General features: G+C 40.5%; 1 protein-coding gene across 3 annotated transcripts in view; it reads right to left on the reverse strand.

Annotated features, from left to right (window-relative positions):
- The window catches only part of phf10 (PHD finger protein 10), a 110,954-nt gene that overhangs the window by 83,142 nt on the left and 2,491 nt on the right, over positions 1-25,321 (reverse strand). For all 3 annotated transcript variants that reach the window (XM_034004268.3, XM_034004271.3, XM_034004270.3), the window contains exons 2-7: positions 22,158-22,264; positions 21,635-21,765; positions 20,669-20,752; positions 13,642-13,766; positions 2,684-2,833; positions 2,011-2,120 (exon numbers count right to left, since the gene is read on the reverse strand). In XM_034004268.3, coding sequence (XP_033860159.1) covers positions 2,011-2,120; positions 2,684-2,833; positions 13,642-13,766; positions 20,669-20,752; positions 21,635-21,765; positions 22,158-22,264 — 707 coding nt within the window. The remainder of the gene's footprint in view (positions 1-2,010; positions 2,121-2,683; positions 2,834-13,641; positions 13,767-20,668; positions 20,753-21,634; positions 21,766-22,157; positions 22,265-25,321) is intronic.

The raw sequence follows: 25,321 nt of genomic DNA on the forward strand, positions 1-25,321 counted from the left end.
CTGGACGACGTGGTAATTCACAGTCCGGACTGGGAGTCACACTTGCCTCGAGTCCAGGCCGTACTTGACGCCATTAAAAAGGCCGGGCTGACAGTTAACCCAACCAAAAGCAGTATAGGTCTAGAAGAGGCCAAATACCTGGGGTATAAGGTAGGGAGGGGAATAGTCAGACCCCTGATAACAAAGGTGGAAGCTATAAAGGGTTGGCCCAAACCTGTCAACAAGAAGCAGGTGAGGGCATTCCTGGGTATTACCGCAGGTTCATACCAAATTTTGCCACAATAGCAACTCCACTTACTGAAATGACTAGGGCCAAGGGACCCAATATGGTTATGACAAGGCAGAACAGGCCTTCAGTAGCCTCAAGGAAGCCCTGTGTAGTGATCCAGTCTTGGTTGTCCCTGATTTTGGAAAAGAGTTTATATTACAGACAGACGCCTCTGAGGTGGGGCTAGGGGCCGTACTGTCTCAGGAGATAGAGGGGGTTGAACATCCCGTTCTCTTCTTAAGCCGGAAGCTGGAACCCCGCGAAAAGAACTACGCAATTGTTGAAAAAGAATGCCTAGCGGTCAAATGGGCTTTGGAGAGCTTACGGTATTACTTGCTAGGCCGTCAATTTACCCTAATCAGTGACCATGCCCCCCTTACCTGGATGCACAGGTCCAAGGACAAAAATGCCAGGGTGATGAGGTGGTTTTTGAGTTTGCAGCCTTACACTTTTACACTCAAACATAGGGCAGGGAAAGACATGGGAAATGCAGATGGATTATCCCGTGTCCATTCTTTTTTTGCTGCTGTCGCTCGACCCGTGGGGTCGATGCTGGGGGGGAGGATATGTGATAAACCTCAGGGCATGGTCCTGAATGGGAGATATGTGAGGGCAGAGATTTTGTTAGGACTTTGTCCGTTCACAAAATGGAGGTCCCAATAGGACTACAGTTTCCAAAATGGTCGCCCACCACAAACTACACTACCCAGGATCCTTACCAGGTAATTAAGGTATGTCAGCACACCTGCAGGTGATCAAGGGTAATGACCAGCCCTATAAAAGGAGCAAACTGACAGCACCATAGCGAGAGGGGAGTAGAAGGAGTTTGGTGCTGTGTGTTGAGAAGATTTCTGTGTGTTCTATTGATTTCTGGATTGCTATATTGTGTATGACCCTGGACTGTTTGGATAACCCTGTTGGCTTTCTTGACCCTATTTTGGATGACTACCTGATTGTTGGCACACTCTGGATTAACATTACAACTCTGATTATTGGACTTCCCTTGAAAATAAACACGCAGGTAACATCCTGTTTAAAATAAACTTACACTTGTTGTGTCTATTGTGTTGTCCCCGCTCATACTTGTGAACAAAGTACGCAAAGAAGGACTAACTTTGTCACATTATATATATATATATATATATATATATATATATATATATACACACACACAAACACACACACATAATTGAGTGTCTACATAACACTATGAGCTATTTGACTTGCAGGAGTGACTAAAACTGTGAAGTTTGGAAATAAATAAATAAAATAAGTGTTTCATCTGTCTGTCCAAAAGCAAATGGCTCCTTATGTACATAAAAGGACTCTTGGTTTCTCACTCTGATCATAAATGTTTCCCAGGCTGCCATAAATTACCAAATTGTCCACTGTTCCCTCATTTCCTTATCCTATTTTAGTTTTCACTTTTAGTTTTCAACTGAGGATTAACCAATAGAAGTGTTCTATTCCAAAAGTGTCCTGTTCCTGTGTTTAAAGTATTGACTACCGTTAATTTTGTCAACTAATCCTATAAGTTCCAAGACAAAAAATGTTTAAACTAAATAGATTAAGTTCCCTCAAACTCAATCTTTATAGCGCATTCCTTTAAACCCTGTGAAAAATAACAGCACACCAAAAGGAACAGGGAGCAAGAAAAGGCAGGGCAAGGTACATTTCTATTTAAGTCAAGAGAACAATCAATATTTTCTGCCTTGGTTAAGAAAAACAAAACAAACATGTACCTTTTATAATACTCCTGAAACTGGCCAGGAATAAGGGCTACTGGGTATGGCCCCGCTTTTGTTCTTTCTGGGGTTAGAACTTTGTATTTTCCTTGTGGCACCTGGATAACCTGAAATAAAATATCATATAAAACAATTAATACAATTGAAGCAACAGATACATTAACTTCCAATATTAACTTTTACCATTAGTCTGTACAAAAGGTAAATAACATTCCTCAAAAGTGAGTCAATCCAAGTCAATGAAGTTTTACACACAATTTTAAAAGTAAGTTCTGCATCCTATTAATATTCTAACTGCAAAATAATTAAAGGCTAGGGGAGTTTTCCCCAAATTCATACTAAATTAAGCGTCCACATGAGGAAGAGTTTACAGATCCATCATCACCTACACAACTGCTAATATCTCAAACAATTTCAGCTTGCAACGTCATAATTTTCAACGTTAAGAAACATACTGTGCAAAATCTAATGACCAGTGACCTAAACTAGCTACTGTATCAGGGTCAGCTATCCTCTGAACACAAAAACCAACACCAGCATTTGTGAAGCAAAAAAAAAAAAAAAAAAAAATACAACATTTGCATAAAAAGCAGAAATGCTGACTGGAAAGAATTAATAGGAAGATTGTGAACAATAATCTGAAATGTGTCTGTTAGAGCCTCATACTTACATGTGTCTGGAGATCAAAATAAGCTCTTCTTTCTTCCATCCGCTCCCTGTTAAAATTACTGTTGAACTCTGCAGCTTTCTTTGCAGCTTTCTTAATATATTCCGGCACTTTACTGGGTTCAACTTTCTGTGGGTTTTGCTGTTGCATTTGCTTAAAAAAAAAAAAACATTGATAAGACAAGTAAATCTCACAATAATATCCTTTGATATTTTTTTCAAAAAAATATAATTTTTGAAGTAGTTAAGCTATTTTATAATTATAAATGCAAGAAATCTTAAAAAATACTGCAGTGTTACAGACCTAGAAAATACATTTTTCTGATTGCCTAATGCCCCGGTCTCTTTTTACTTAACCCAAAACATCTCTGCACACCCTGACATTTAAACTCCTGTCGTATGAAAACAGGCCTGTGAGGGAAATATCCTTAGGAAGATGATGGCCAAAATGTAATGATTTATAAATCATTAAATTTGTGGAACTACAGTACAAATCAACTCCAATGCTGGGCTAGGAAATTGCTAGTCATGGCTGTATGTAATATAAAAATTATTCCTCAATACAAATAAACTGTCAGGGTTACTTGCTGCAGCAGGAACAATATGTCTACAAACTATTACAGTCTGTAGCAGAAGTGGAAAATGAAAAAAAGTAAAGTTTGTTTTCCTTGACTGTGACAACAGGGTCTTTGCTTATTGATTTTTGTATGTAATAATTCCTTAATGGGCTGAATAAAATGTTGCTTTTGAATTACTGCCAAATATTAATTAGTTTTTAACTTCTGTCCTATCGTCTCATGCCCTGCTCACCCCTCCCCTCACCAGCCCTGGCTATCCTCTACACTCTGCTCATCTGGTAATGATCTGCTGAGCAGAGATAGAAGAGATCCAAGCTACCCCCTGACTTAAACCACTACTGCTCCCTCCTCTCCTCCTTAAAAGGGCACATCAGCACTACATGAAAAATAAAACAAACTATCCCACCTTGCTGTTCCGAATGTATTTGGTCATTGTATAATAATCCCTATGCACCCAAACATCTGCATAATGCCACACTGCTATTTCCAAAATCACTGGTCTCAAGCATCTCTTCTGAGACAAAAAACATGATTTCCGTCTGTACCCTCACATGTGCTCTGAAACGTACCAGCGCATGCCCAATGAAGCGTTGTATAAGTACATTACCTCTGTGTGGAAACACACTGTGTGACAAACATGGTTAATTTAATTTTCCATAAGGAAGGAACTTGTGCCTGCTTTTGTGTTGTGTAGTGGGTATCTTTCACATTGTACATGTTTGCAGGGAAAAGAAAACCCAAGACGGAGTTGTTCTCTTTCCAACTAATGAAGGGACCTACCCACAATTATAGCAGCACTGTGCTATTTCAATATACATCCTCAAAGTCTTAGATACAGCTCCAGCTGATTCGGAATGTTTGCAGAATGGACACGTATCAAATAAACTAGCAAATGAGATTCGGAAACGATATATTTCCTTTGGGAAATGGGTCTTTGAGGATGATCCGACCTCCAAAAAGAAATACTGCACTGCTAAAATTATGGGTAGGTCCCTGCATTAGTTGGAAATGAACAACTCCGTCTTGGTTTCCTTTTCCCGCAACCACTTACACAGCACAGACATTTTTTTGTGTGTGTTTGTTTTATCGAATGCAACATTAATCATAATAATACACCAACATACAACATGTGAAGGAAACATGTACAGTGTGAAAAATGAAAGCTTCCTTATGGCACACAGACTAGTGTGTTTCCACAGAGGTATTATTTTTTTTTTAAAACCTTTATTTTACTAGGTAAGAACATTGAGATTTAAATCTTTTACAAGTGTGATTTAGCCAAGAAAGGCAGCAGCAACAAAAACACAGATACAAAAATAAAATACAAATCATAATAATACAATCAACAATCAGTGAAACAGTCAACAATCAACAATCAAATAGTAACAAACAGTAACAAGTCTACTCAACTATTTCAAACATGCACAACTCTCAAGTAGATAATCGTGCAGATTACTCTTAAATTATATTAAAGTAATTCGGAACTGCAACTTAAGTACAGCTTGTAAATCATTCCAAGACCAAGGAGCAAAATAGGCAAATGATCTTTTAGCAGCATCTGTACGCACTTTCGGAACCATGAAATTAAAAAATGTATGCGATCTAATACTGTTACAAAAAGCGACTATAAAAGTATTCATTTATATGGAGATAATTTACAAAGAATAGCCTTATATAACAGAATATACCAGTGCTTCAACCTTTGCAAAGCCAAGGAGGTCCAGCCATCCAAACTATAAAATACACAATGATGAGTACTGTAACTTGAATTCGTGCATGATATAGGATCTAGTTTGCTTAATGTTAAGGGCGATGCAAACCTATAGACTGCGTCCCCATAATCCCCATGAATTTCAATTTTTTTGCAAGATTATCAATAGGGGCCTTAAAATCGAGATTACTATCCAACCAGATACTTATACTTATCACTTCTCAATAACTTTGTTATCTAAAGTAACTAAAGATAATTCTTTAGTAGTGTGGAAGGGTGGTGGGCAATTCACTAACACGGAGACAGACATTTGTAATGCAGCTCAGGTGCACCGATTTATTTTTAACCGCAGAGGGCGCTGTTGTCTGTGGCCTGAATACTGGCAACGGAAAACAGGACCACAGGGTTACCAATACTGGTATACAGTCCAGTGCACACACAAGTCCTCAAAAATAATAATGAAAACAAAAGGCAAAAGAAAAAAGGGAAAATAAAACACAGTAATAAAACTACAAAATAAAGGTGCTGCACTCTGAAGCATTACCCCGACCGTCGCTATCCGCACGGCACGGGTCTCCATCCTATGCTCACCAGTTCCATCAACCTGTGCATACTGTTCGGGGTTCTGCCAAGTTTTCCCTGTTACTAAAAATTCCTTTTCTTTAATTAATTTACTGTTGTGCTCGTTCTTCTCTGGCCATGATCGGTCCGGCAGCAGAGCTTCCGCCAGCTGGCTTGTTTCGTCTTAGAGGGGCAGGCTGAGGGAACAACAGAGCGTTATCTTATAGGGTCAGCAATCCCCCAAGGCCCACCTCTCAGCCACTCAGAGAGAGGGAAAGCCAACACACTCTCCTCCCCACCTCTCCGTATCACTGCCATGACTGACAGGCGGATCTATGAGGCTGCTGCCCCCTTCCTGCAGCACCATGCATGAGTCAGACAGTCAGCACAGATCACCCCTGTTACAAGTAGCATTTGTCCTTGTAGAAGAAATTACCATAGCTTTCGTCTTGCTAGAATTTAGGAACGGAAACAGATATGAGTATGGAGAGTAGTTCACAAAAGACTAGTTCAAGATCTGCAGTTAGCAAAGACATGGAACTCCAGGTTTGTGTCTGCGGCTGGAGCAAGGCGACAACGGTCAGGGGTTTGAAGATTCATCAAGGGAGAATGAAATGCTTGAGGGAGAAGGGACAAGGGCCTTGCATTGATCAGTACTTCTTACAAGGTCAGTCAAGTCAGTCGAATGAAATCCAGCGACAGGAAGCAAACCACAGTTTGCAGGATATCAGCACCCGTCATAGACGTGAGGGGGACTTGCATGGATACAGCTAGTGATGAACCTAATGATCCTTGTGAACCCGGTCAGACAAACCAGCATAAGAGAGAAAAGAACCTCAACGGGCAGATCTCTGTTTTGTGTTAGAAAGGTTAAGTGGAACAGTTGAAAAGAAGCTGAATAAATTACACATATGGAAGTGAGAGGTTTGGAGTTGAAAAAGGAAGGAAAAAGTACAAACTATTCCTGGAAAGTCTAGATGGAAGCAGGAGATTGAACACTTAGAGAAAGGAGACAGCTGAGGAAGCAATGGAGAAGAGCAGAACAAAAGTCAGAAGGAGGGACTCAAGCTTGCAACATTGCGCAGAGCTGAGCGTCTACGGAAATGCTACAAAAAGGAGGAGTGTGCAAGAACTAACTTTTATAAAGACCCATTCAAATTTGTAAAGAAGTTATTCACCAGTGAGAAGAATGGCACACTAAAAACATCTAAGTTTGAGCTGGAGAGATATTTGGAGGAAACACATACAGATTCAAAAAGGCAGGAGCCTATGTCAATTCCTTCAGACATCCCACCTATCAATCCACCAGAATACCAAATGGAGGACTGTGCACCTAAGTGGAAAGAAGTAGAACAAGCTGTGAAAAAAGCAAGGGATTCATCATCTCCAGGGCCTAATGGAGTTCCATACAGAGTGTACAAGAGTGCTTCAGGAGTTCTACAAATCCTGTGGAAATTGATGAGTGGCATGGGAAAAACAGGTTGTACCAATAGCATGGCGCCGAGCAGGTGGAGTCTTTATACCTAAAGAAAACGATTCTACAGTTTCGCCCTATTTCCCTATTAAACATAGACGGCAAGATTTTCTTCAGCATTATTGCTCAGAGATTGTCAACTTACCTATTAAAGAACTGCTTCATTGACACTTCAGTCCAAAAAACGGGCATTCCAGGTTTTCCAGATCAGTGTGATCTGGCACCAAATTCAAATCAGCTAAAAAGGAGAGGAAGGAGCTCCATGTGACATTCCTGGATTTGGCTGATGCATATGGTTCAGTGCCACATGAACTTCTTTGGCCAGCATTTGATTTTTCAGTGTACCAATGACAATAACAAATTTAGTGAAAGCCTACTTTGGAGATTTGCAATTTAGTTTTTCAACTTCAGAATTCAGCAGTACATGGCAATGCCTAGAAGTTGGAATAGTGGCAGGATACACCATTTCTCCACTGGCTTTTACCATGGCAATGGAAGTAATCATTAGGGCATCAAAATGGGTAGTGGGAGGAGAGCGCTTAGCTTCTGGAATGCGACTACCACCAATTCGAGCATACATAGATTACATGACGACCATGACTACAACAGTAGCCTGCACTAAACGGTTATTGGGCAAATTAACCAATAACATTGAATGGGCACGAATGCAATTCAAGCCCACTAAATCAAGGAGCATCTCTATAATTAAAGGTAAATGGTGAGGCAATACCAACAGTGTCTGACAAGCCAGTGAAAAGTCTTGGGAGATGGTACGACGGGGATCTAAAGGACACAGTTCGTGTGGGAGAAGTTAGACAACAAGCAGTGGAAGGGTTGAAGAGCATAGACAGCAGCGCTCTACCAGGCAAACTAAAACTCTGGTGCTTTCAGTTTGGTCTACTGCCAAGGTTACTGTGACCACTGACTGTGTACGAGGTTTCTTTGACAACAGTAGAGAAGCTGGAAGCTTTAATCAGTTCATACATCAGGAAATGGTTGGGAGTTCCACGCTGCCTCAGCAGAGTGGGACTTTATGGTAAAGGAATACTGCAGCTACCAGTCTCCGCTCTAACCGAGGAGTTTAAGAGCGCCAAGGTCAGACTGGAAATGACATTAGTAGAGTCACGCGACAAATGTGTAAGGGAGGCAGCACCTGTGTTGAAAACTGGAAGAAAGTGGGCGGCAAAGAAAGCTGTGGAAGATGCAAAGGCTGCCCTTCGAATTGGTGATATCATGGGGCAAGTTCAGCATGGAAGAGGGGGTCTTGGTCTCAGTTCAGCTCCTCCTACATGGCACAAGGCAGCCCCAGCTCAAAGGAGGAAGCTGGTAGTCAACGAGGTCCAAAAGCAGGAGGAGAGGATGAGGTGTATAAAGGCCATTTCCCAGGCCAAGCAGGGAGAATGGATGAGATGGGAGAGTGTGGAACAACGCAAGATTGGCTGGCAAGACCTATGGTCAATGGAACAGAGCAGGATCAGTTTCCTCATCAGGTCAACATATGATGTTCTCAAATCACCACAGAACCTAAACCTCTGGGTAGGAGAGGATCCCTCATGCCCTTTGTGTTCATCACCTGCAACATTAAGGCACATTTTGACAGGATGTAAGGTGGCTCTTAGCCAAGGACGGTTTACTTGGCACCATGACCAGGTGCTGCGATGTTTGGCCTTAGCATTGGAAGACGAGGGTAACATGACCAATAAGTTGCCACCAGTTCCATCAAAACATTACACACAAAAGACAACTTTCCTCCACCCAGGAGAGCAACTGGCAAGAAAAGCTGTTAAAACCAAGCCTCGCCCAGGACAACTGGAAGCTGCTAGAGACTGGAAAATGCTGGCAGATGTTGGTCAACGGCTTATTTTTCCACCTGAGACTGCCACCACTAACCTTCAATCTGATATTGTGTTGTGGTCTGGATCAGCACGCCTTGTTCACCTGGTAGAGTTAACAGTGCCATGGGAGGATGCTGTAGATGAGGCATATGAGAGGAAGAAACTGGGGTATGCTCAACTAGCTGCTGAAGCGGAACAGCAAGGATGGAGAGTCCAGATTTACCCAGTGGAGGTGGGTTGTCGAGGATTTGTGGCACACTCTACAACCCGGTTTCTCAGAGATGTCAGATTCAGTGCCAAGAGTTGCGTTGCGCAGTGAAGAACTTATCTGAAGCAGCAGAGAGGAGCAGCAACTGGCTGTGGTTGAGACGGAAAGATTCTGGTTGGGGATCTCGAGCACAATAGAAAGAAATAAACGCTGATTTACGGTAAGTAAGCTGGGCTGAGTTAAGTGGGGGACGGAGGGGGGTTATGCTGGGACGCCAGAATCACCGTCAAGCCCTCTTGAGCTGTCGTGGGCTAGTCGACGAAACACAGAGGATGAAAAGTGCCCACTTGAAGACGCCAGAAATGTACCCTACTAAGCTCAATCCAGACTGTTGTCATGCTGATGCGCTGGGGAGACCGCACTGTGGTTGATCCCCGGAGCCAGCATCGCAGCCGTTGTGTGTGCTGATGCACCAGGGAGGCAAAATAAGCTGATCCCTGGAGCCAGCATTACACTTCAGCCATCAACACCAGGCAGAAGGATATCTATATCATCCTATGGAAGGAAGCGCAAATGGATGGAGACACAGATGGATCACATTAGTTTACTGTAAAGCTACATCTTAGTTGGTGCTTATCTTGGTGAAAGCCGAGTTCAAATCAGCATGAAGTTTTAACATCTACTCTCATGTAATGGAACTCATAAAAGAAGCTTTAGATTAATTAAGGCTTGTTGAATGGAATCAAAATCAGCCTGCAAATTATTGATTGCCAGGGAAGGGGAGGGATTACATGAGTATAAAATAGTATCAACTGCATAAAGATGGTACTTACAGTGTTTAATGTTATCACCAATGTTTTTAATATGGGATGAACAATAAAGGGCAGAGAATAAGGAACACCCTTATTTAACAAAACAGGATTTGACATCATATTTGCATGTTTGACAATATCTGATCTATTAGTAAGGTAATTTTGAAACCATCCAGCTGCTTGCAACCAACACCAGCACACAATAATCTTTTATTGAGTAACGCATGATCAACCGTATCAAAAGCCTTGGAAAGATCAATAAACATGTTGATTTTTTATCGAGTCATTTTGATATCATCCATAACTTTCAATGCTGCAGTCACAGTACTATGACCTGACCTAAAACCAGACTGCAGGTTGTTTAAAATGTTGTTTGCATCCAAGTAACATTTCAGTTGATTACTGACCATAGATTCCAAAAGTTTTGCCAAAACTGACAAATTGGAAATTGGTCTGTAATTGTTCATGTCAGATGGATTTCCAGCTTTTAATAGAGGAGTAACATAGGCTGATTTCCAGACATTAGGCAGTTCATTTGACTCAATTGAAAGACTATAAATATAAGGAATAGGTTCTGCAATAACTACAGCAGCAATTTTTAACAAAGACGGGTCTAGGTCATCAGGACCGAACAGCTTCTTACAGTCAATAGCTTGTAGAGAATTTAAAATATAAGTTACTTGAAAAGAACAAAATGGAAAGCTGGATGAACATGGGGAGGATAGACTATCGGAGTAGCATAGAAGTTCAAAATCAGAGGCATCACTGTTTTGATCTTCAAAAATATGACCTGCTTTATAGAAATGCTCATTAACGGCATTCAATATATTATTCTTATCAGAAATAATTGAATTTCCTGATACTATTTGCTGAGGAAAAGCAGATGAATTTTTACATTGCAAGTTTGTTTTCCAGCATTTAGTATGATTATTAAAATCTTCAGGTCGTGAGTTTAAGATAGTAATCTGGAGTAGTGGTTAGGGCTCTGGACCGGAGGGTCGTGGGTTCAATCCCAGGTGGGGGACGCTGCTGCTGTACCCTTGAGCAAGGTACTTTACCTAGATTGCTCCAGTAAAAACCCAACTGTATAAATGGGTAATTATATGTAAAAATAATGTGATATCTTGCAACAATTGTAAGTCGCCCTGGATAAGGGCGTCTGCTAAGAAATAAATAATAATAATAATAATAATAATAATAATAATAATAATAATAATAATAATCTTTCTTAAGAAGGTAAACTTATTCTGAGTTCTTTAAATTCACACCAGTCCTGTGTGTTCTTATACAACGCTTCACTGGGCATGCGCCGGTACATTTCAGGGTACATGCGGAAGTCATGTTTTTTTGCTCAGGAGAGATGCTTGAGAACAGTGATTTTGGACATATGCAGATGTTTGGGCACATAGGGATTATTATAGAATGACCAAATACATTCGGAACAGCAAAGTGGGATAGTTTATGTTTGATCTTTCATGTAGTGCTGATGTACCCTTAACAGCCCTCACCCTCTGCCCAACACTCCTGATATCAATCTATCATCCTGTCCTCCAACAACCCCGCAGACTTTTCTCCACCTTTTCCTCCCTCATCAAACCCCCACCCCCTCCTTAATTCTCCCCCTTTACACCTGATGACTCCAAAGTAGAGGACATTCAGAAGCTATTCTCGTTCCCCCTCCCCACCTGAACACATCCCGTCCCCCTGCACTCCCACCCCCCCTTCATTCTCAACTTTCATACCACTATCTGAAATGGACCTTTGCTTTTTGCTCCTGGATTCCAGGCCAACTACTTGCGTCCTGGATTCCCTTCCTACTTGCTTCTTCCAATCCATTGCCCCTGCTCTTCTTCCTTTATCTCTCTCATTAACACCTCTCTAGTCTCCTAAACATTCTCTTTGCCCTTCCTCCGTCCAGAACTATCGCCCTGGCTCTCTCCTCCCGTTTCTCTCAAACTGTCGAGCAAGCTGTACACCGCTAGCTGGCATCCTTCTTCTGCTGAAGGTCAAGCACTCTCTGCTTGACCTTCCTCAATCCGGGTTCCATCCTGCATTCTACGGAAACTGCCCTCTCTGTAACCGACTCTCTTCTCTCTGCTCAGGCTGCCTCCCTCGCCTCCATTTTAATTCTTCTTGACCGCTCCTCTGCCTTTGACACTATTGATCATGCTACTCTCCTGTTCCCTTTCTCTGACCTGGGGATCTCAGGCACTGCTCTTGTCTGGTTTTACTCCCATCTTTCTAAGCGTTCCTTCCAGGTTTCCTGCCGTGGCTCGCTCTCTCCTCTCTACAGGTTTACCTCAAGGATCTGCCTCTTCTCACTCTACACCCGCTCGCTAGACACTCGTCTCCTTTTTTGGCTTCTCCTACCACCTTTATGCAGATGATGCCCACATCTACTCCTGCATCTCAGAATGCCTCTCGGCTGTCTCAACTTGAACACATTCTCACCACCTCAAACTCAACCTTTCTAAATCTGACCTCTACTTTCCTTGTTTTCTCACCCTTCTCTGATCTCTCCATATCAGTCTTCCTTGACTATCACTCTTTCTCCATCTCCTTCTGCTAAAAACCTAGGTGTCACTCTTGACCCCTCCTTCTCCTTCTCTCAACACATCTCCTCCCTGTCACACACCTGCCGCTTCTTTCTTAGCAACATCAACCAAATCCATCCTTTTCTCACTACTTATTCCACCCAACTCCTGATTAAAGCTCCTGTACTCTCCAGAATGGACTACTGTAACTCTATCCTTGCTGGTCTCCCTGCTTCGGCTATCTGCCCCCTTAGCGCATTCAAAATTCCCCCCATGTCCTGCTGTGTTGGAAACATACAGTAAGGCAATATTTAAAGTATACTTACTATCTGTTATGGATTACTGATTTTAAATCATAGAAAATAATGTATGCATCCTAACAGAACAATCAAGTGCAGCCGTTACAAAATTGTAACACTGACAGAATACCGTATTCCTTCGAATAAATTCCTTTTTTTTGAAAAAAACTGCAGCTTAAATTCGAGTACAGCATAATGATGTGCGTATTAAAAATCAGCAACAGAAGTCGTGACTGCCCGAGTACACAAACAGCAACGTGACTGACTGGCAGTTGAAGGGTTCTGTAGTAGTTATCCTGGAGAGTGGACGCTCTCCTCTTCAATGTAAACAAAGCAAGCTTTCGCTCAGCGCCAGCTTGTGTAGCTATGGCCGTGGTGCAGTAGCCTCGAAACGGCGATTCTGTCATAAGCAGGTGTAGGCTCCCCGGGCACGCCCTCCAGCCAGTCAGGACCTCCCGATCAGCTCAGCTCCAGGCAAGCCTTCCTGTTTACCACGGCAGTTATTAGGCTCAGTTCTAATTACACCTCCGTATTTTTCTACTTGCCAAGCAATACCACAGTTCACAAAAAGAGAGAAAAACATGTGTGAGTAATCACAACTGGAAATGAGAAGCAGCGCATAACTGCAATGCTATGTGTGACAGCAGACGGCTGCAAACTGCCTCCATACATTGTTTTCTTGTATGTGTACATGCATCTTTGCAAATGCATCTTTATTTGATTTTTTCCTCAAGTTGAGGGTGGGAAATTTGGCCTGCATCTTAAATTCAAAGGAATACGGTATATGAAGTATTTTCAGTTGCAGCTGCAGATTTACTTCATTTACTTAACTTATCTTACAGGGATACTTTATTATGGAATAAGAACACCTTACATTTGTCTTTAATGTAGGCCATTCATCATATTAAATGAGAACAACCTGCAACACATATCTGATTTTATATACTTACAGAGTACTCTTTTGTGATTCTCTGACGCTCTCTTTCTTGTAGAATAACTGAATATTCACCATGTTTAGCCGGGTACTCTTTGATCATGAGGTCGATTACTTCATCGCTTCGAACAGCAGTTAGCCCTAGAAAAATAAAAAAATTATAATAATTAAATGAAGATACACGGGTCTGACCAATAAAACAAAAATTTACAAATGAGGAGGCCATTCAGGCAGTTCCTAGTAGATGACTGATCTCACAATTTGGTTAAATTAAATTGTAGCTAACAAAATAGATCCATATATTTTCATGCACATCCATCCATTACACAGGTCTTATATGTGCAGTTTTGAAAGAAACACGTTATAGCAAACATGTATTTTAATTTTAAAACAGGGCATCTGTTAGTACTAGTACCAAGAACTCTACAATATTTTCTCAACAATATCTGTTACCCTATCACTTTAATAATGTATTGATAATTATGTAACAGCCAGACACTGCTCTCCCATTGTTTTCTATGGAGGTCAGATGTTCCATTATTGCTCAATAACAGAAAAGACTACACAAACTTATGGCACCGGTTCTAAAACCACTGCTAACGGATATAAACGCCCCACACAGACGCTTGAGTCCTGCTTTCAAAAAGTTCTCCTTTCAGTGGACTACAATGGTTGTTTTAGACAAACAAAGGTAAATGAACAATTTTAAAAGGAAAAGTTCATGACCGTACACAAGTATCCACCAATTAAAAGCAAACCACGAGTTTCTGTACTGCATGTCAATTTCCCTGTAAAAAGAACACAGAATGGGTATTTTTGTAGCTTTTCTGTCTGCTCCCTGGTCTCTCTTGCCTTCGATGTATTTCACCATGACAGATGCTTTGCTGTTCTGTGCATGAGATTCAGTTGTCGCATGACAGAGGTGCTGATGGGTAGCCTGTTTCTCTATATGTTAAACAAGGGCTTTGTTTTAAAGAACATAATGTAATGATTATTGCACCTTAAAACTAATTTAGAATAATCAGGACCACAGATGCAACTTTTTTTGTCAATACATGTCAAATTTCCCTTCCTTAAGAATAATAATTAAACTGGCACTTCGTTGAAGTGTAACTGGGTGAGATCTTGTCTTTACGAACTAGCCAGCGGAGACCATAACTGCATCCACACACTGCTCTGCAGCGTGTGCAGTTCAGAGCCAAGTCATTTCATCAGGTCTTAAATTAATAGAATATACGGGTAAATAGATTTTGTATATGAGCTGGTAATTTTACAGTAGTACCTAGTCATGCCAACATTGTCGCTTGTAATTACTTCATATTCACAGCATAATTACAAGAGTTGCCAATCACCTTCAGGATAACATCTATTCAGACATGAAACACACAAAAAAAAAAGAAAAAAAAAAAAAAAAAATCAAGAATAAGGAACATTGCAAATATGGCAGCAAGATGTTTTCTTCTGTGGTGCAAACAGATTTGTTGAGTGCTGCCGAGTTAGGGTTACCAGGCGTCCCAAGACTCCCCCAGTTTTCAGCCCTGAACCCTAACCCTATGCAGACTTCTTGAGACAGACAATGTTTACTGTAACACGATTCAGTTTGTATTAACAAGGTACCTTTCTTAATTTTTTTATTATTCAATTACATTAATATACCGCCACAAATTTGGTGGAAATGGCAAAAGTAAGGCAATTTTTAATTGGATAATTTATAAGATGTACTATTTTCTTTAAATTCATTGGGTCTTATTCATAAAAGATGCCGATAATTTCCAGCCATTAAAAAAAAAAAAAATTACCAGACAGCATTTAACGCGATTTATAAAAACTACTGCCTGGTTATTTTATCAGCCAGTAATGGGTTTAGATGTGACTTATCATCAAGGATTGTTACCACGAGATTTGATCAAACCAATAGTCAGAGGTATACAAATGAGCCGTATCCCCTACTTAAGACGTCAATGGCATACACTGTCTGTTTACACTGTCACGTTATGGCTACAGAACATGTCTGGAGACAGGCTGGTTGTCAGAAATAGAGATGTCAGTTTTAAAAATAATAATAATTGCACATACAGCTTATATGCACATGCCTTCTTGAAAAAAAAACTGTAACCACCAGAAATGTGATGTGTTGTCACAGTTCATGAGATTTAACTTGGTTGAGAAGGAAAGCAAAGCACACGTTTCCTTTGCAGCGCACAAAAAGGTACAGAAGGCACTGGAGCGTCAGCAAACTCTGGTTATTTTTCTCATAATAATACATTTAAATCTTTCGTTTGAATTACAAATGGCACAGAAAGACATCACCACACAGTTACATTAAAATACAATGACTTGTTAAATGGTAGAAAAATCACCTATGTTTTTATTTGTTACTGTATTCCTCTAGTTTGCAAATACTTGCACAATCCATTCACATACAATATATACAATAACATCTCAAATCTGTTTCTCATACAAACAGATTTGAGAGATTTACAAACCAAACAAAAAGTTTTTTTTTTTTAACTAAAAGAAATTAATACAGCTAACTTGAAAAATCCTGCCTGTCATACAATACTACTCATTTTCATAGCGAAATTGGATTAGAAAACACTACATATGTATTGCAATTTATTTGTAGTTATTAAATACAACTTCTTGAAGGTCAGTAGTTGAACTAACTAACAATTCCGTTTGACACGAATACTGTATGTATTTTTCAATATACAGCTATGGCCAAAAGTTTTGCATCACCTAGAATTTTAGCATTGAGACAATTTAAAACAAAAATCTATATGAACATAATTTAATACTTTATTTAACATCTTGTAATCAAAGAGACTACACAATGATGTCACAAAAGTCTACCAGAAGCCATATAATAGTAGTATAGTATTTCATGTTAGACTTCAGAATGTCATTTTTCAATTTGTCAGTTTTTCGTTAAATAGAGTATATGGGAAAACTACAAAGCGGTATGAAAATCTATGTTAACGTAACATTATTCAGCAGGTTTCATTCATTATTCAGCAGGTTTCATTCATTATTCAGCAGGTTTCATTCATTATTCAGCAGGTTTCATTCATTATTCAGCAGGTTTCATTCATTATTCAGCAGGTTTCATTCGACTTTATGAAGCAAAATTACTTAGTTCGTTCTATAGGGTGATGCAACACTTTTGGCCATAGCTGTAAATAGTAAAACACACATAGGTGTTGGGAGGCTTAATAATATATAAATTATATAATTTACTTTAAAATGACTTGAGCTGTCTATCGGTAAATGTAATGCTATGAAAAACATGTAAAGCTAAGTAGTCTAGCTTTCTGCGCACGGCAGTGATCATTATATAGGAACGAAAAGTAGTGAGTTTACCTGCAAAACTCACCAACATAAGAATCCTAATCATGCACCGAGTTAATACACATTAATATGTGTGCTCCTGTTAAAACGATACCTGCTACGAATCACATCATCAGAGTAATCCAGAGCAAGTCGCAGCTCAAATCTGCAGGGTCTTCACTCTTCTGGGAGGATCATGTTCCAAGATATCTCCCTTCTCCTGATGTACAGTCCACACAAGCACACCAAGCCTGGCATTTTCTACAAACGTGATTTCCAACCAGTAAGTAGCCTATCCTGTTCAGACGAGTTAACAATGCAATTTAACGTATGCGTTTCAAATTAAAAAAACCCTTACGTAATTACGTAATTATTGGATAATTAAACAGACGTTTTTTATTAATAGCATTGGCTTAAATACTGTTAAGACGCATCTCATTCTCACATATCTCGGTCAACACACTGGGCTCAGCAGCTGTGTGTTGACCGAGATATGTGCTTCGGCACAGACTGTTTGCAGTCTCTCCTACTGTATCTCGTCGTCGTTTTGGTGCCTGCTTGCAGCACCATTAAGAAGGCTGTTAGGGCCTGGGTTTTATCCCTGTGACATATGCAAGGCCAGTCTCCCAGTTGAGGATAAGCACAGCAGGTGCTCTTCCTGCCTGGGGCCAGAGCATGCCAAACAGGCACTCACTGATCGTAGCTACTGCGAGTTTTGTGCAAGTTTCTCTAATATTACACTGGAGAAACGTGTGCCTCTGCAGAGCGCTCCATGTTCATTCCACCAGGACAGGGCTATCCCCCGTCGTCTGTTAAAGAGGTGGCTCCGTCCTCTTCAGATGGCTCTGTGCCAAGGAAGAGCAGCAGAATTGCCTGAGGAAAGAGCTCACGTAGAAAGCTGTCTTTACAGTCTTCCTCATCATCCTCTGCCGCTCCTTCTCCTCCTCCAAGGAAGAGGAAGAGAAAGAGTCACCGGTCCAAGGGATCAGCGGACTCCGAGCAGCTGGAGAAACTCTGGGCAGCGGTTTCCCATCAGGGCACAGTACTTGCCGAGTTGCTGCGTGAGCGCGAAGAGGAGCTGGTTTTCTCCTCCGAGGAGGTGGATTCAGACAGCGCATTACTTGCAGTTAATCTCTTCCTGTCGGCAGAGCTTCTGCCATTGATTAAGAGGGCCACTGCAATTTTGCAAGTGCCCTGGCTTGCAAAGGATACAAGGAAACAGTCCATCTTTGAGGATGAGCCTGCTCCCTCTCCCGAGTCCCCACAAATGCACCATTTTCTCTATGAAGTCCCATCGTCCTGGGGTCAACCGGCTACAGCTCTGGCTGTTTTACAGGTTGACGGGGGTGGTGTACTGCCCAATTTCCTCCCATAGAGGCTGCAATTGCCTCTCTGTTGCAGGCGCCTAAACTAGCGCACTTGACCAAGTACGCTAGCTGCCCTAACAAGCAGTGTCGGGTCTCATAAATCATTGTGAAGCAGGCTTATTCAGCTGGTTCATTCGCCGCAAGGCTGGGTAATTATAATAGTATACTGGTAGCCTACCAGGCCTGTTTATTGAAGGCTCTTTCTCAAGAGTCACAGACCCTCACCACAGCAGCTACAGGAGCATAGAAACTTGCTCCGTATCTCCAAGCTGAACAGGCAGGCTGTGGGCAGGAATCTTGCTGCTCTGATAGCTGCAAGATGGCAGCTATGGCTTTCCCATACACGAGAGTCTGATGGGGATAATGCACCGCTGTTAGACGCCCCAGTTACACCAGGGCATACCTTTGGTCCTGCGGTGGATGAGATGCTGCCGCATTCTCACCGCACGTGGGAGACCACAAATGAGCTGGTGCATCTGCTTCCCAAGCAGCCACCCTCAGTGCGCAAATCAGCGGCGAACTGGCGCCCAAGGCCCCAGCAGTCTCATAGACCGGCACAGCCGGCTGCAACTACAGCCAGAGGGGGTTTTCATAAGTTCCGCCGCCAGGCGCAGAGACAAAAGCCTCAGGTTAAGCCACAAGCCCAGCAGCAGCCCTAGCAGTTTGCTGCCACAAGCTCAGGGCCCCTTTTCATGGAACCACCTGGAGTATTGGTATCATTGCACCACAGACATCTGGGTGCTTATTACTGTTCAGACGGGCTATTCTTTGCAATTCAGACACAGTCCCCCTCCCTTTCGGGGCATGACTACAACGTTAGTAACAGATGCTGCGGTACTGTATCAGGAGGTGGCAGCTCTGCTGCAAAAGCAAGCTATTTGCATGGTAGACCCTCTCCATTTGAAGAAAGGGTTCTACTCCAGGTAGTTCCTGGTGCCTAAGTGGTATGGTGGCCTCAGACCAATCCTCGACCCGAGACAGGTCAACCTGTATCTGAGTCAACAGAGGTTCAAAATGTTGACCATGCAACAGCTGTTGCAGTCAATTAGGCCAGGCAACTGGTTCACCACGGTGGACCTCAAGGACGAGTATTTCCACATCCCCATAAGACCAGGGCACAGGAGGTACCTGTGGATTGCATTTTCAAGGAACGGCGTACGATTTCCGTGTACTGCCATTTGGCCTCTCTCTAGCTCCCCGTCTCTTTTCAAAGTGCATGGAAGCTACCCTGGCCCTAATGAGACTCAGAAACATGAGAGTGCTCAATTACCTGGACACCTGTCTCATTTGTGCCCAATCTCCAGCACAGGCAGAGGCCCGCACTGAGCTCATCACTGGCCATCTTCCTCGGTTTGGCCTGTCCTTGAATCGTGCAAAGAGCCAGCTCACACCTTCGCAGAAAGCCTCCTATGTGGGAGTGCGCTTGGACTCCAGGTCCATGCTGTCTGCTCTGTCGGACGAGTGTGGAGAATAGCCGTCTGTGTGGAGCTTTTCCAGCTCAACAGAGCACTGTTTCAGGGTCTTTAGGAGGTAAACACCCATTAGGTAATGGTTACATTTCTATTTCAGGGAAACAGAGTTAAGATAATAACCTAACGCTATATAGACTTACGGACAATCGTAAGTGGACAAACAAAACATGCAGCATACTATTTCTGATAGTATTTATTACTGACGGGGCATCAGAATAAGACAAACAAGGTGTTTCACGGGATAGTACTGAGGACCTACTCTATTGTAGTTTAGTTTTACCAAATATTTTCAGTTAAACCAATATACAAGTAATTGAACTAATATACTCCCACATACAATCCGAGGTACTTTTAACAACAGGAAAAGTAGCGCTCACCTGTGCTGCGCTACAGAGCTTGAGAGAGTGGATTAAAGTAAAAAAGGGGGTTAGCGCCTGCAATTCATAAACTTGGCTGAATGCATGGTGCTTCATTGGAAAGCAAATACAAGGCTTCACAAAATGTTGCTGAGCACAGAAAGTTGAAAAACATGAGAAAATAGATCAAATCTGAAACAACAAAAAAAACAGAAGCAGCTCATGGTTTGCATTGAATTGAGCGATACTCTTATGCTACCAGAAACCTTTCCTTTAAAAAGCTGTAGTATAATAGTGATAATGGCCTTGCTGTGGTGTGTTCCTCTATAATAATTGAATTCCCTCATTCAAATACATCTATTGACTCAACATGCCACAGCAAGGCCATTCTCCCTTATTCTTAAACTTTTTTTTTGTTTGTTTTTTTTCTTAATATTTATCCTACCTTACGCTATTAGACAAATAAATGACCGGATAGCTAGGCTTAAATTGCACTGGATCACAAAATTAATTTGTTTTACCCAATGTACACTGTGTTTCTGTAATGACATTCAGTTCTCGAAGGTATAGTTTCTCTTTATGGGACAGATCTCTTCTTTCCAAATCTGAAAGAAAAGAGTTAGTATAGTTAGTACAAAAGTTACAGTATATAAAAATAAAGTCATCAGACACACGTCTCTTTTCTCATCATCTTTGTGTGGAATAAAGCCTTGTCCACTGCACAAAACAGCCAGGCCAACGGCAAAAATTCCTTGTTACATTTCCAGTACAGGGACTGTGTAGAGCTCTTAAATCTGACATTACATGTACAATACATTTTGAGGAAAACAGCAAACGTTTCTTATTAATTTATATAAAAGCAGAAGTAGATCAAGAGATCATAGCACACCACAAGAAGTCAGTAGATGCACCTTTTATTCTCACTCAAGAGTTCTTCCAAGCTAACTTTTACACCCGAGTGTCGTTCTCTTACACTGACAAGGTGGCAGTATTTGACAGAGTGGGTAATCTACGGCAGTGATCACTTAAATCTTGCTTCCTGCAGTCTTTTGAAAACAAGCTTGGTGTTACTTCAAGTTGCAATTTGGCGGCTGGAATTGTAAATAAAAAATGAACGAAGAATTTGCTCAAGAAATGAGAAAACAAGAGAACAGCAAAACATAGCCCAAAAACCTTTTAAGGTACGGCAAAATTTTTATAATTGAAAAGGAATGGATGTATAACACTATGAAGGTAAAAGTATGACTCTGGATCTAAGTAAAAACAAACATTTCTAACACTTCCATGACCTTGGTGTACAACAGCTTTACAACTATTAATAAGATATGGAGATCTGTAAAACACTGAAATAAAGATGCGACTGTACCTCAGGTTTAGGTAAAATATTTCAAATATTTCTGAACCCAAGTGGTGGTGGTGTGTTCAATTACAACACAAGTACACAAAATGTTCCTAATCAAGTTCCCTATAAAAGTATTTGAAGTTACCTGGATATTTGCGTTTAAATGATGTCACTCCCAGATATTCACTGACTTGTTCCTGTAGCATATAATACTCTCCAGTGTCATCAGCCGGCCATTTGTATTCTATTAGATTTTCTGCTGGGAAGTATGTAGAGCTGGGAACAAAAACAAAAAAAAAAGGATTGCCTCAAAGACAAAAAAAAAAGAAAAAAAGAAGAGACAGAAACAGAAACTGTTCATGCATTTAAGTACATTGTTGTTTCACTAATATTTAATTTGTTACCTGCTTAATCTGCTTCGGTCATTAAAGGCTGATAAGAGTCAAGAAATCAGAATTGGATTCGATTTTGTAGTGGAATTGAAATTTTGTAGAGATCACATGGTTATATAGCTGAGTTCCTATAATCTAACTTGGCTGTTCTTGTGTAGTGTTTTGGCCAGAAATTGCAATTTTTTAAATCTTGACCTGGAAGCATGGGTTCCTGTTCCAGACTTGCTTTCCTCATCCCCTACACATCAATAAATAAATAAAGTATGTTTTGTGTACCTTTGGTCTTGGCTGGAAGTGTCACAGCTTCTAGAGCTATCCCCTGACCCCATCCGTCGACGCTTTGGTGCCTGGCTTCCATCATTGGAATTTTCTTCATTTTCAACCTAACAGAATAATAATTAACAAAATATTATCATACTAAATTTTTTGATGTACAAAAACAGGAAAGATGGAATACTGCATCAGCCGTTATATATCAAGAATTGGGCAGAGAACCTTGGATGGAAGCGTCTGTAACAAGCACGCCATCTTGAAAGCCTGAACAGCTGAAAGCGTGGTCACGTGAACGTTGCTGCTTTCGGGGCATTGCGGACGAGCATTGTGTACCTGCTTCTGTCACCCAGGTCGACCCTGCTTAAAGCAGTGTGAAATCACGTAGCCCACCCACATGACACCAGGTTGCGACCTGGGTAGGGTCTGACCCGGATACAGCATGCCAGTGTGAAAGGGGCTTTATTTACTTGTAATATTTAAAATATGAAACTTAGAAACTTTGTTACATTATGCATTTAAAAATATGTTTAACATATAAACAGCAAGCAGGGGTGTGGACCTTTTGGAAAAAACTTATTGTCCAGAGACAAAATGCTAGAAAATCTACTTGTTCTTCTTTCCCCCTCCCCATTGCAAAAAACACATACAAAAAAGTAGAATAAGCAGGATTTTGCTTTTATTTAACAGTGAACACAATCAATCAATTAACAATTAATAACCATTTTGCTTCATGAAATTTAAGATAAAAAGTGGCAGTGGCAGACATCACTGGCACTAGGTTTACACAGCTTTTTCATAGTTTTCTTTCTTTATCCTGGCTTTTTTTACCTGAGGCATGGTTAAAACTAGTTATTTCCTAAAGATTTATTTAAACATGATCCGTTATTATAATCAAGCAGCTGCCTTAGTTTCAGGAATAACGTATCACTTTAAATAATAAACCATGCAGCCTTTTAAAAACACGTGGGAATACGAACCATTCTCACTGGCAGTCTGTAGTTTGTATAAGGCATGGTATAAAATGCTTTGGAGAGAAGGACACATCTTGTCTTAATTGGATCCCCCCCCCCCCCCCCCCCCCGAGTGATATTTATATATCTATGGAAGCACATAGAAATATAGTGTCAGATAAAATGCCAGAATACCGTTCCCTATCAAACGGAACGCAAACTATTTGTCTTCACTATGCTCCGTATATTGATGTCAGTAAATGGGGCCTGTCTTTCAATAACAGGTTAAACCCTAGGCTAACTTTTTCCATACCTCTGCCTAAAAAAAAAAAAAAAAATGCACCGACACCACAATTGTTTGCATAATTCCGATAAATTTAACATGAATCTATAATGTTTATCATAATATCTATGGTAAATGCATTATTTTGCAGACACGACACAAAGGTACTCTAATTACTTAGATGTGTTTTTTTAAAAGTTAATAAAAATGTAACTTATTTAAAAAGTGTCTGAGTCTGAATTCTTCCTCCGCTATCCCCTCTTGTTAAAGTTTCAGTTGTATTTTCATCAGCACTCTCCTCCTCAACTACAGAAACCCCAGCTGACTGGCAGAGTTCCAAGCATGTTTAGCAAGCGCACAATATCTAACAAAGACATTTTATTTACACGCTGAATTTTCGTGCTGATGGTTTTTCTCTTTCCAGCCATGCTTGCTGTTGCAACCAGTGCTGTTTTTTTCAAACTATAAAACTGCGTACAGGGATTAAATAGCCAAAGTACAGTACTGGGATAATCGCTCAGTAACGAGGTGCAAAAAGCTGACTGATCGATCTGTCAAGCTTTAACTATAGTAAAGTGCTGCCTTTTGTATTGAAATCTATCTGGTGGATTAGTAGGAGCGATTACTACAGTAATAAGCAGTGCATTTGTTATTTAAATCTATGTGAATGGCACACAGACATCCAAACAGCTGAGTTTGGCCGAAATACATGGAGTGCTTAACACGGTATAAACAATGCCTTTGTTATTGAAATCAATGGGAATGGCAAACGCTATTTGTCCGACAGACGGCAGTTAGTTTTTAAACGCTGTGACTTTAGATGCCTTTCGGTGACTTTCACACAATTTGATTGGCTCTTGTATTCCGATTACCCATAATTCTACAGCTACTGCTTTCTCTCACCTTCTCAAAAGCTACTTTTTATATTATATATATAATATATATATATATATATATATATATATATATATATATATATATATATATTATATACACACACACATATATATATATATATATATATATATATATATATATATATATACATATATCTATCTATATATACTAAAAAGAGCTTGTCCGATTAATTGGACCGAATAATAAACTAAAGAGTTGATCACAGATTCATTTTTTTTTTTTTTTTACAATTTAATCATGCATAATTTTATTTTTTATATAAAATAAAATCAACCTATAGAAGATCTGCATTTTCTCTGCGACAGTCCAATCATAAGTGAGTGGAGGCAGGACAAACATTTGACAGGCTTGAGTAGGTTTAACCAATGGGAGAATCAAAGATCTGCCCCTTGTTATGCAGGAGTCCAATTATGAGTGAGTAGAGGCGGGACATACACTGTTGAAGGTATTCTCCATTTCAGTTGAAGGTCTTGTGAGTTTAAACAATGGGAAAGTGAAAGATCTGCCCTGGTTATGCAGCTGTACAATTATTAGCAGAGGCAGGACATAAATATGACAAGGTGCACGGTGTAAGAATAGCTCAATTTCATGCAATAGTGCTAATATTATGGAGACTGTTATTGAGAATTATATTGAGAACTTCGAAGTAATATTTAGAATTGCTTTTACAAATTAAAAAAGTCATCAAATGAATTGCAAATCAATTTAAGAACAATTTTTCTGAGAAAGTTGAGATTGTTAAAGGGAGGTATACCCGAATACCCGAATTACACAGGAAGGAACTCACCACTTCCAACATTCACATTTTGAAAGGTAGCCGTGGCTTACCGGTAGCTGTCAATTAAAGTATACTGCTGAAACGGTCCTTTCCGGAATCCTTCCGATACTATTTTCATAATGGTGGAAAAATGTGATAAATGATATTAATGTAAAATTCAATTTAAAAAGATGTTAAAGACCAAAAACAGCATAACATACCAGATCTAAATGGGCGCTTCCCTGCTTTCTTAGCGGAA

The sequence above is a fragment of the Acipenser ruthenus genome, chromosome 5, assembly GCF_902713425.1.
Source record: "Acipenser ruthenus chromosome 5, fAciRut3.2 maternal haplotype, whole genome shotgun sequence".
Classification (NCBI taxonomy): domain Eukaryota; kingdom Metazoa; phylum Chordata; class Actinopteri; order Acipenseriformes; family Acipenseridae; genus Acipenser; species Acipenser ruthenus.